The sequence below is a fragment of the Peromyscus californicus genome, unplaced genomic scaffold (genome assembly GCF_007827085.1).
Source record: "Peromyscus californicus insignis strain IS unplaced genomic scaffold, ASM782708v3 Scaffold_4__1_contigs__length_199733344, whole genome shotgun sequence".
Taxonomy (NCBI): domain Eukaryota; kingdom Metazoa; phylum Chordata; class Mammalia; order Rodentia; family Cricetidae; genus Peromyscus; species Peromyscus californicus.
The window spans coordinates 45,540,178-45,552,577 of NW_026294562.1; the positions used below are offsets into that span (position 1 = coordinate 45,540,178).

Genomic DNA, 12,400 nt, shown 5'->3' on the forward strand with positions numbered 1-12,400 from the left:
TCAATTCAAGAAAAATTTAAAAATATACCAGGAGTACTGAGAGTTTCACTAGTTACTTTTCTCATTGCTATGACAAAGTGCCTGATACAAGCAACTGAAGGAAGGGTTTATTTGTTTCTGCTTGAAGGTGCAGCTCATCATAATAGGGAAGGGATGGCAGCAAGAAAGTGAGGTGGCTTGTCATTTTGTGTGTAGTGCGGAAGGAGAGAGAAATGCTGGTGCCAGCTCTCTTTCTTTTTGTTATCCAGTGTGGGACTCTAGCCTCTGACATTGTATTGCTCACCTTCAGAATAGGTCTTTCATCTTCTGTTAAACCTCTCTAGAAATGTCCTCATGGGCACTTATAGTTTCATAGGTGATTGTAAATCCTGTCACATTGACAATGAGTATTAATCATCACAGGATTGATCCCAGCACGATCGTACAAAACTATATAAAAACAAGTATTGTAGAATGAAACTTTTCTGTGTCCTGCTTGGCCAGCAGCAGCTTATAAAATAATCACTCAGAGGCTTAATATTAATTACAAACGTTTTGGTCTATGGCTCAGGCTTATTGCTAGCTAGCGCTAACATCTTAAGTTAACTCATTTCTATTAGTTTTTATTTTGCCATGTGGCCACAGCATTACCAGTCTGTTCACATCTTGTTTCTTGGGCACCTGGATGGTGTCTGCCCTGACTCCACCCTTCTTCTCTCTGTATCTCTCTTGGATTTCCCTCCTGGCTCTTATCCTGCCTTACTATAGGCCAAAGTAGCTTTATTTATTAACCAATGGGAGCAACACATATTCACAGCATACAGAAAGACCGTCCCATAGCAAAGTATTTTATATTTGTACACACATATAAGAAGAGTAGATAGACCCATTTTCTTTAAAGGTTGCCTTCTTTTGTTTTTCCTTTTTAAAAAATGACAATAAGTTAATTTTTAGGTACTAGAAAGTTCACTAGACAAACAGAATCCACTAAGGTATTATTTGTATACTTTTTCACGTAGTTTCTGTCATTCTTTTATTTGTATATGTTTCTTTTATTGTGTTTTTACCACTTAGTATATTTCATGATGTATTTGTTGAATGAAAAAGTACCCATTTTAAATGAGTTATATAGATGTAGTCAATTTTATAGGACTGTATGGGTTCCCTGACACTATTGCTTGTTTTACTGATTTTTGAAAGATTTCTTCTAAAGCTTTATAGAAAGTAGATTGGTAGATGTATGTTTAATGAACAGTATTCTTGTCTTCATTATTTTAATGTAGGTAGTCTTAAACTTAAAATTCCATGGAAAAACCTTTATACTCAACCAGTTGAAGCTGTTTTGGAAGAAATCTATTTACTGATAGTGCCTTCTTCTAGTAAGTCATTTAAAATTTATAATTTATTCTTATTTTTAGATAGAAAAATCTTTATACATTTTTATTCCAAGTACTTTTGATGAAGATAATTTAGGATTTTAATTTGGGATTTTTAGATTTCAAATAAAATTGCTTTTTTTGTTTAGATCTCACTAAATTTTATTTGAATTAGTGATTATTTTCAAGTATATTTAAATTTAAGGTAATTGAAATTTTTTTCATGTTTTCTGTAGGAATAAAATATGATCCCATCAAAGAAGAAAAGCAACTAATGGAAGCAAAGCAACAGGAACTAAAAAGAATAGAAGAAGCAAAACAGAAAGTAGTTGATCAAGGTAAAATACCAGTAAACAGTGATAATAAAGGATGTAGATATTGTAACAGAATATTGTTTTCTACTAGATGTACTGAGGTTATGGTTTTTTGTTTGTTTTGTTTTTGTTTTTGTTTGTTTTTTCAAGATAGGGTTTCTTTGTGTAGCCTTGTCTGTCCTTGGAACTAACTCAGTAGATCAGGCTGGCCTCTAATTCACAAGAGATCTTCATGCCTCTGCTTCCTGAGTTCTGGGATTAAAGGCATGCAACACCATTGCCTGGTTCTGAGATTATGTTACAAGCAGGAAATCATCTTTTTTTTTTTTTTTTTTTTTTTTTGTTTTTTTTTGTTTTTCGAGACAGGGTTTCTCTGTGTAGCTTTGCGCCTTTTCCTGGAACTCACTTGGTAGCCCAGGCTGGCCTCGAACTCACAGAGATCTGCCTGGCTCTGCCTCCCGAGTGCTGGGATTAAAGGCGTGCGCCACCACCGCCCGGCTAGGAAATCATCTTATTACCTGGAAAGCTATATGGTTTGTTTGTTTTGTTATGTTTGCTGAAATTACCTTGCAGAAATTAAGGCAAATAATAGTTGCTGGTGAGGTAAAGTCATATTTTAATATTAGCAAGTTTATCAAGTATATCTTCTTATCTTTCTAGACTTTGCCTTTGTAGCCCCCTTATATCTATTATCTACTCTTGAATATACTTAGTTCTTTACCATGCACTCATTTGTATTGTTTTTTGGTGGTGAGAAAAGGGTAGCTTTCTTTTTCTTTTCTTTTCTTTTTTAATGAGAAAAAAATCTTGCTGTGTGGCCAAGCCTGGCCTGGAATCTACTTTGTAGCCCAGGTTGGCCTTGAACTCATGGTCTTTTTGCCTTTGCTTTCTTAGTGCTGGGGTTGTAGGTGTCTTCCTTCCTCTCTCTTTTTTTTTTTTTAAATGAAAAATAAACTCCAGTAATACATGTTTTACCTTGTGGCAAACATTAATAGAAACGTAATACAACCTGTGGGAATATCACATGTAATTTTACTTTCTTGTCATATTTCCTTCATAGTCTGTGTAGTCATTTATCTCTTCTCTAATCCTCCCTTTCCTAAGTCTGCCAGGCCTTTTCCTTTAAAAATTATTTTGTCAAAATAATACAACCGGGCGGTGGTGGCGCACGCCTTTAATCCCAGCACTCGGGAGGCAGAGCCAGGCGGATCTCTGTGAGTTCGAGGCCAGCCTGGACTACCGAGTGAGTTCCAGGAAAGGCGCAAAGCTACACAGAGAAACCCTGTCTCGAAAAACCAAAAAAAAAAAAAAAAAACAAAAAAAATAATACATATACATAGATTTAAAAGTAAAATAGTATTATAGGACTTATACTTTATAAAAACAAAGTCTGCACTAATCCCTTTACCCATTCCCTAGAGAATAACATATTGCTGAATAAGATATTCACAGTTTCATTAAGTTAAGCTTATGTTACATGTTCATACTTCCTTTGATGTTGAACTATGACAATTGTCCAAATGATATGAATGTTTCCTACTGAGCCAGATATTCAACTCTAACAAAATATATTTTAATATATATAGATACACACACATACACACACACACACACGTTTGTGTGTGTGTGTGTGTATGTGTGTGTGTGTGAGAGAGAGAGAGAAAGAGACAGACAGACAGACAGACACAGACACACAGACAGACAGGGTCTTACTATATATCTCTGGCTGTATTGCCACCTGGGGTACCAGCCTCCAGACAGCCCAGGGCTTGAAAGGAATCCACAGTGTTGGTGTACACTAGACTTTTCTATCTAAGGAGTTAGGGAAAAAGATACTCACATGCTATCTTGATGGTTTCCTTCTTTATTCTCTCTTCTTCCTCTCTCGCTTTGCAGCTTATATACCCCAATAAAGTCTTTCAGGCAGTAAAGGAATTACAGTGTAGTTACATTCCATTTTTCAAGTGAATGATTATAGTGAATATAGGTTAAAACATGTTTTTCATCTCCCTTACATGATTAAAAACAGAGTCATCCCAATAACCCATATATAATACATCTAAGTAACTTATTACAGATTAATAGAACATGAGCAAGCAAGGAACATTTTTTTCACAGCCAACTATTTTGTTGACAGGATACATATTGCAGTTACAAAGAAAGAATCAATCTATTACCTATCTTGAAAGGTAATCTTGTAAGAAATTTTAAAGGAGTCACAAACCTAAACTTTTATACAGAAAAACAGTTAGTTAGCTGAACTTTGAATCTTCAGGATATGTACCCATTTATCAATTGTTTCTTGTATCAGAAAATTGAAGTCAGGAATGGGTGCAAGGAATTAATCATGACCTTTGATTTTCCACCAGACCTAGCAAGGCAAGTATGTCAGCGAGGAACAGTCAAGCTGTTCTGTATTTTTGACTCTAGCCTAATGAATCTATAACTCAACTATGTGTCCTTGTGAACTTTAGATTGTTTTCTGGGGTTATTCATTTTAAAACTATTATCAAAGAATCTGGTCTAACCTGAAGTTATTTTGAAGGTTTGTTTCAGCTAATGGTGCACACCGAAACTTGAGACTGCATCTTTTCAGCATAAAAAGAATTAGAGCCAGCTTGGATCCTGTGGACTCAGTTGTTTTCCTTAGTCATTAACCTGAATGGTGATTTAAAGCAGCTCTTTAGGTGAAGCTTGTAAGCCTTAGCTGTAAAACTCATAGGCCTTAATGGTATAACATTTCCTTGTATTTATTTTTATTTATCAAAACTCTGTATAAGCTATCATTATTATTATCAATTAGATAGTATAATCTAGGGATGAATCATCTTCATGACAACCCACAGATAAAAATGTCCAGTAGAATGGGATGTTTCCATGAGATAAACACACTACATTACAGGCAGTGGGGATTTCTTCACACCCATTCACACCATGCCAGATACCAGAGAAAGATGGCCACAGTAAACATGTAAAGGCACAGCACAAGCAAAAGACATTCCAGGGTCTGTGGTCTTGTGACCTTGCCTAACCGAGGTTGACCTATCAGAGAGTTCCCTCCTGGTGGACTGATACCTTGAACTTCAATTGCTACCTGTGCTCCTCTGATGTGGCCACCAGCATGGCTGGTCTGTATCTCATATAGATTTGCTTGCCTTTGCCTCTTGAGTGCTGGGATTAAAGGTGTGTGCCACCCTGCGTGACAAATAAAATTTTAAAAACCATAACTTTGTTATTTATTTAGTGAGTGAATACAGATGTGACTTCATTATAAAGCCTTTTAATTACTTCTGTCTTTGTGTAGGCTCATCCTGTTCCCTATGTACTGCTTATCAGATTTTGGAGCCTGTTAGGTCTGTTTTACCTCTGATAAACTCTTACATGTTCAGTAGGCTGAACAACAAAGGATAGTTTCTTAGCCATTGGGCTGGGAAAGGGTGGAGTCCTATACATTTGACTGCTTATTATATATATTTTAAAACAATTCTTTTTTAAATTTAAATTTTATGTGTAGGGGTATTTTGTCTGCCTGTATGTCTGTGCATGATTTGCATGCGTGGTACCTGCCTATGTCAGAAGATTGAATCAGATCCTCTGCAACTATAGTTACAGACAGTTGTGAGCTAACGTGGGTTTGGGCATTGAATTTGGGGACTTTGGAAAAGCACAGTGGTCTTAACTAACTCTTGTAACATCCCCTCTTCTTTTTTTTTTTTTTTTTTTTTTTGGTTTTTCGAGACAGGGTTTCTCTGTGTAGCTTTGCGCCTTTCCTGGAACTCACTTGGTAGCCCAGGCTGGCCTCGAACTCACAGAGATCCGCCTGGCTCTGCCTCCCGAGTCCCCTCTTCTTTTAAGGATGCTCCCTGATTGCTGTGTCTGTTCTGTGTGATTTCAGGTCCAGGAATCTTTCAGAATCCTGGGTTTAAATCCTTACCTTATGATTCAATAACAGCACCATCCTGGGTTGTTTAGGGTTTAAGTTTCTTCTTCAGCTTGTCTGAAGCCATCTGTTTTTTGTTGCTTTTCCCCAAGTCTTTTACCTTCTGGCTTTGGGGTTTACCTGGTTTTTTATTTTTTTCATTTACATTCCTTTATTTTGCTTTAATGAGGTCTTAACTGAAAAAGGGAAATGCATGCAATATAAACCATGTTTAATGAGAACTTATTTGTTCTTAGATCCAAAATACTAATATATAAAATTCACTGGTGACACCTTGTTACCAGGATGAAGTTTTAAGTGCTTCAACAAGATAGATTAAAAGCTCATGCTGGAGTGCTGTCTACTTTCCCTCCTTCATAACTGACTCCAAATCCTATTGCATTCTTTCTCCTAGCCATATTGACTTCTTGGTTATTTACTAAATGTGTCAGATTCTCCCCACTCTGCATTTTACTTTTTCCTTTATTCAATATTGTTTTGAAAGTTCTCAACATTAGGGTAACAGTTAAATATTTTAGGATGTGAATGAGATTCTCTGTAGCAACAGTATAGAATGAGAAGATTGAGTTTTAAGGAAACCTGTCATCTAATGATTAAGTAGAGGAGAAAGACACACAAAAGACCGTTAAAAAGGATGGGTAGATAGAAGGAGGAAAGTTGAAGTTTATGATTTCATGGGAAAGAGGCTATATTAAGAAGCAAATAATATACCAGACCCCGATGGGATATCAGTTAAGATGATGATTATCACTTTATTTTTGACATTTGGGTCATTGGTTACCTTAAAAGTAGTTGGAATCAAGTGATGGTGACAGAGGAGTTATCTTCCTATAGCTTTACTTCTAAAATTGAAGGCAAGGTCTGCCTGAAATAGAGAGCTATGGAGTGTTTTTAAGCTTTGAGAGAATGGATGGAAATGATACATAGTTCATGTATGAAATTTTCAAATAAATAAATGTATAAAACAAAGACTTTAAACATCATTTCCACATGTTCCACACCTTCCTTCTGCTCTTCTTATGTTGCTTCTACTCCCTCTCAAATTCATGACCACCTCTTAATTATCGTCATCATCAGCATCATTATTAGTGTATGTGTTTGTGTGTACATGTGTATATATAAATTCAATCTGCTGAATCCATTTAGTGTCACTCTGATGTACATGTGTTGAGGGCTGACCTCTTGAGATTAGATAACCTTTCATGAGGCTTGTCCCTGGAAAAGGCTGATTCTCCCTTTCTTACCAGGCATTTTTTTGTCTGTAGCTCTTCATCTAGGGCCTTCTGAATTTTCCCCTGTCCATGTTGTTGACACATTAACTGGTGTTGTCATTGTGCAGGTTTTGTTTAGGCAACCATATTGTTATGATTTTTATGGCTGCAGTATTTGACGTTTATAGAAGACACTGTCTCCTGGCAGATATCCTTGTCCTCTGGCCCTTACAACCTGGTTATAAAATTTAATACCAGTGAACTTAACATAGTTGGCTCTAGTCTTTTGAGATAAGAAACTAGCTTTTAAACATTGTGCATTTAGTTGTTTTTGAAAATCCTTTGGTATGAGAGATTTTGGAATCCTCAAGTGATTTATTTAAAATGTTATACATTTTCTTTATCAAAGCATTATGTTACTTTAATATACTTATACTATAAATATGGATATTTATAGGGCATGTGTTTTATTCAATTTAAAAAGGAATATTTGCAATTTTAGAAAATCCTCTGGAGGAGAAACAGGACACTTTTACAGAAAAATTAATTACTCAAATCATAAAAAACCTTCAAGTGAAAATTTCCAATATCCATGTTCGTTATGAAGATGATGTAAGTATTTTTTCCTCAAGTATGTATTTTACTGTGACTGGCTTTTGCTCTGTAATGGCCAGCCTAGTCAATACTGGGAGATGGAAGGACAGAGAGCTGAAGACCATAAGATCTTTTCTTTTTATGGTTACATTTTTAATGAGTGCTTGATTATACTTTGCTTAAGTATTCAAACTTTGGGTTATGAAGGCAATGTCTTGAGAGTTAATGAATTTCACAGATTTTTTTTGTTTATTTATTTTTTTTAACCTCCAGGAAAGAGTACTGGTTTAGGAATAAGTAGAGCTAACTTAATTTTTGCTCTTCAATAGTTTATTGTTTTCTTAAATATGTAATTAGTTTCTGTTCTAGTTTTTGGTATTTCTATTGCTATGATAAAATACCGCGACAAAAGCATCTTTAAGGGAGAAATGGTTTACTGGCTATAATCCAGGTCACGGTCCATCAGTGCAGAAAATCAGGGCAGGAACGTGAAGCCGAGAGTCACATCTGCATTCAGAGCAGAGACAGAATGAGTCTGCAGGCCTGTTCTCAGCTTGCTTTGGCCACTCCTAAGCAGCACAGGACCCAAACCCAGGAAATGATGCCACCCACCAAGGGCTGGGCCTCCGCATATCAGTTAACATCATCAAGACTGCCATTCCCCCAATCACCCTATCCTCCCAGACATGCCCATAAATCAGCCTGATCTTTACAGTTCTCATTGAGACCACTTTGCTCAGATGATTCTAGATCGTGTCAAGTTCACAATAAAAGATAACCATCTCATTGACTTTAAATGTTACTCTATCATTTTTCAAAAGCCTACTTCTGATAAGTTTATCTAATCCTGTGTGGTAGAAAAGGCACAACTCTAATTAGTACATGTGCCATAGAGAATTATGTCATTAACCTGGCTTGATCTTGGTTCTTTGAAGAAACAACTCCTTTAAAGAGCCTCCTTAGCTTCAAAAATATTTTTTAACAATTCAACTTAACAAAAAGTTGAATTTTTACAATGGAAATACACATAAATCTTCTGAGTGTATACATATCTTTTCCCCTTTAAAATAAAGTTATGCCCATAATACAAGTTTGATGAAATAATGCTGCCACACTTTTGAGAGGCATTCAACATCTGTGGATTTGATAGAGCTTCCAGATGCTGCTTAAAAGATGACCGAAGAACCTGAGATTGAAACAAAACAAAAAACAGTAAATACATGGGAAGAGCAAGTCTGTAAAAATTCTCAAAGTAGGTAGGTCTTTGAGCCTAAAGCATTTACTGTTATTTTATATTCTAAAGTGCATAGAGGTTGTTATTTTTAAACACATTGCTGGAGAATTTATATAAAAATAGAACATTTTTTCTTTCTGGGAAAAGTTGGTGCTGAACGCATTGGCTGTCTCAGTTAAGTTTCAGTCCATCTCAGGAAGGGGCAGGGCCTTTTGGACTGTGCCTGTGCAGGTGATGGTGCTGAATTCCTGGGTTTGCTTGGCTGTAGTCTGGTGCTGAGACTGGGGCACTTCATACAAGAGTCAAATATCTCTCTGTAGTAAAGGATTATCCAAAGTTTCAGATTAAAGCGAAGCAGGGCTGCACTTTGTCTTTCTCCTGACTTTTCCTACTCTGAAACACAACTCAGTTTCACTCCCATTTTAAACAGATTACTGTATCAATTTTTATTATGTTTTTATAAATTTAAAAACATTCTACAAATATAGTATTCTATGCAACATTAATACATTAATGTTTAGCAATTTGTTTTTAGAAAAAATAGAACAAAAATTATTCTGAAAATGTTTTTGAATATTTGAAATAAGATCCTTCTCAGATATTTGACTTTTTCTATAAAGTGAATTTTGTCTAACTAATAATCCACCTAAGTAATTTACTTTGTTTTTCTTTAGATCACAAATCAAGACAAACCACTCTCATTTGGTATTTCCCTTCAAAATCTCAGCATGCAGGTACCTTGTTCAAAAAGGAAATGTAACTTTTTTAGTTGTGTAGTATAGTTGGGTATATGATTATGATTATGTCAGCATCAGAAATATCCTAGGTATGTGTTTGGTTGGCTGTGTAGAACTGGTCTAGGAAGCTATCAGACTGGATTGGAATTGAGTAAGTAGGGGTTCACCTCTGAAACTGGTGATTGTTTTTTAAAGTTGATTTAGATATTTTATATGATTCTTCTATAAGTCACCTTTTTCATTTTTCTGTGTTTTTCACTTTTATCTTTGCAGCTGCATATAGTACAATTCAACTTAACTCCAGTTCAGTATTATATCTTCTATTTGATTTTGTGTGTGGTTTATTTTTTATTTTTAATTTTTTGGTTTTTCGAGACAAGGGTTTGTCTGTGTAGCTTTGTGCCTTTCCTGGAACTCACTCTGTAGCCCAGGCGGGTCTCGAACTCACAGAGATCTGCATGCCTCTGCCTCCCAAGTGCTGGGATTAAAGGCGTGCACCACCACTGCCCAGTTGTGTATAGTTTATTTTTAAAACATGGTTCTGCAAGTGAAAAAGAAAAGGGAGTGGAGGGGGTGGGAGAAGTCAGAGATTACTCAGTAAAAGTGGATGGTTTCTGTTGTCAGTGCTGCTGGCAGATTGAAAGTTGTAGAGAATTACTATTTATATTTGGTAATATGAAAATCATTGCTACAATAACAACAGTGATTTTATTTATTTAAAATACTTTATGTGTACTTCTGTGTAGCTGGAATTTTCTCCAGTCCTGCCTGGCCCACAGGACAAATCTCTCTCACCCACCAGTCCCACAGCTGCTTAGACCCAACTGAGTAAACACACAGAGACTTATATTGCTTACAAACTGTATGGCTACAGCAGGCTTCTTGTTACCTAGTTCTTATATCTTAAATTAACCCATATCTATTAGTCTATAAGTTGCCACGTGGCTCATAGCTTACCGGTACCTTACATCTCGCTTTTCATGGCGGCGGCTGGTAGCGTCTCTCTCCCTCAGCCTTCCACTTCCCAGAATTCTCCTCTCTCCTTGTCCCGCCTATACTTCCTTCCTGGCTACTGGCCAATCAGTGTTTTATTTATTAACTAATCAGAGCAACACATTTAACATACAGAACATCCCACAGCACTTCTGTGTGCCTGATTGTATTTATGTGTACCATATGCACATGACAGGAGCCAACAGGAGTCAGAAGGGAGTATTGGATCCTTTGGAACTAGAGTAACAGGTGATTGTGAGTCACCATGTGGGTGCTGGGAACTGAACCCTGGTCCTTTCCAAGAGTCATACTTGTTTCTAACCACCGAATCTTCTCTGAAACCCTACAAACAGTAGCTTTAATTGTTACCTTTAGAGGTTCCTGGAAACTTGTCTGCCATACCAGACTCATAGAGTTACAAACTCTTGGGTTGCCATCCTGGTATATGTGTGTTTGCATGTTTATTACTATTAGTTTTTGCAATGCTGGATCTTGGTGTATTAGGTAAGCAGTCTACCACCGAACCACATCTCCAGTGTGAAATCTATGCTTTAAAAGTCACTCTTGGTGATCATACTTCATTGCTAAAGTTTGGGAGCCATACTAGCTGTCATTTCTTCACATAGCAGTGTGAACCATCTTTCCAAAATCAAGAATCTGGTGAGGAGTGGTAGCACAGAGCTGTTATCCCAGCATTCTGGAAGCTGAGGTAGTATTATGAGTCTGAGTCCCTTTGGGCTACATATCCGGACCTTTTTTGGAAAGAAAAATTCATATGCAAATAAAGATTTGATTACTGTATTTCCAATTTTTTATTTTTAAAAATTTTAAGTGTTTTGTTTGGTTTTGGTTTTGGTTTGAATGCTTCTGCAGCATTCCTTGATGAGTATTCTTTATTATACACCTGGTCTTGTTCTCAGTGACTTTGATTACCCTTAGTTTAAAATATGTAGTCTTGTCTTTATATTGTGTATAAAACCTTTAAAATCTGACCCTAGGTAACATATTTGGTTTTTCCTCTTTTCTTCCTGTGATTTGTTCTCTGGCCATGCCTTGGGCCTTTATAAAAAACAACAAATCAAATCAAAACAAGCAAACAAACCAAGCTATATATTCCTGCCTGGAATCATAACCTTGTAACATGAATCTTAAATAGTCTTATTAATGAAAAACAAACCCGGTGCCAGCTATTGGGGTAAAATCTGAAAGATCAGAGACAGAACAAGCCACAGCTAACCTCACCTCACCAACTTCTCAGCTGATCCTGTTTCCTTTAAATGGAAGCCTCTGAGTCCTCATCCAAATGTGTCTCAGCTGACCTGCTGCTAAAAACCTAAAAGCTTAAAAGCCTCTAGTTCCTGGTTCTTACGCCTTATATACCTTTCTGCCTCCTGCCATTACTTCTTGGGATTAAAGACGTGTATCTTTCCCAACCAAAACATGAGATCTCAAGTGCTGAGATTAATGGTGTGTGTCACCATGCCTGGCTGTTTCCAGTGTGGCCTTGAACTCACAGAGATCCGCATGGATCTCTGCCTCTGGAATGCTAGGATTAAAGGCGTGTGCTACCACTGCCTAACCTCTATGTTTAATATAGTGGCTGTTCTGTTCTCTGACCCCCAGATAAGTTTATCGGGGTGCACAATATATCAACCACATAACCATGCAATGAGTAATTTTTATTCATGGTGTATAGACTATTGTGATCATAAAGCTGTTCTTTTTGTAATCCTTTCAACAAGCATACTATTTTAGGTTAGTCATTATATCTTGCACACCTCTGAGTTTGATTTTTTTTTTTGCCATGTTCTATCTACTGTATATTGGACCTCCAAAATTACCTGTTTGAACTTGCTTATTTTTGCTTGTTTTTGACCAATGAGTTCCTTGAAAGCAAAGGGTTAGTGGTTTGATAATAGTATTTTTGACTAAATGATATGTTTTCAAAGGCATTTTCATGAGAAATTGGTCCTAGGGTATGGTAGATAATGAATTACTTATTATGTATATAATGGTCTGGTT

General features: G+C 36.4%; 1 protein-coding gene across 5 annotated transcripts in view; it reads left to right on the forward strand.

Moving 5' to 3' along the window:
• Vps13a (vacuolar protein sorting 13 homolog A) overlaps positions 1–12,400 on the forward strand; it is a 216,783-nt gene that overhangs the window by 22,528 nt on the left and 181,855 nt on the right. For all 5 annotated transcript variants that reach the window (XM_052713824.1, XM_052713819.1, XM_052713820.1 and 2 more), the window contains exons 4-7: positions 1,263–1,358; positions 1,592–1,693; positions 7,323–7,432; positions 9,323–9,382. In XM_052713824.1, the coding sequence (XP_052569784.1) occupies positions 1,263–1,358; positions 1,592–1,693; positions 7,323–7,432; positions 9,323–9,382 (368 nt within the window). The remainder of the gene's footprint in view (positions 1–1,262; positions 1,359–1,591; positions 1,694–7,322; positions 7,433–9,322; positions 9,383–12,400) is intronic.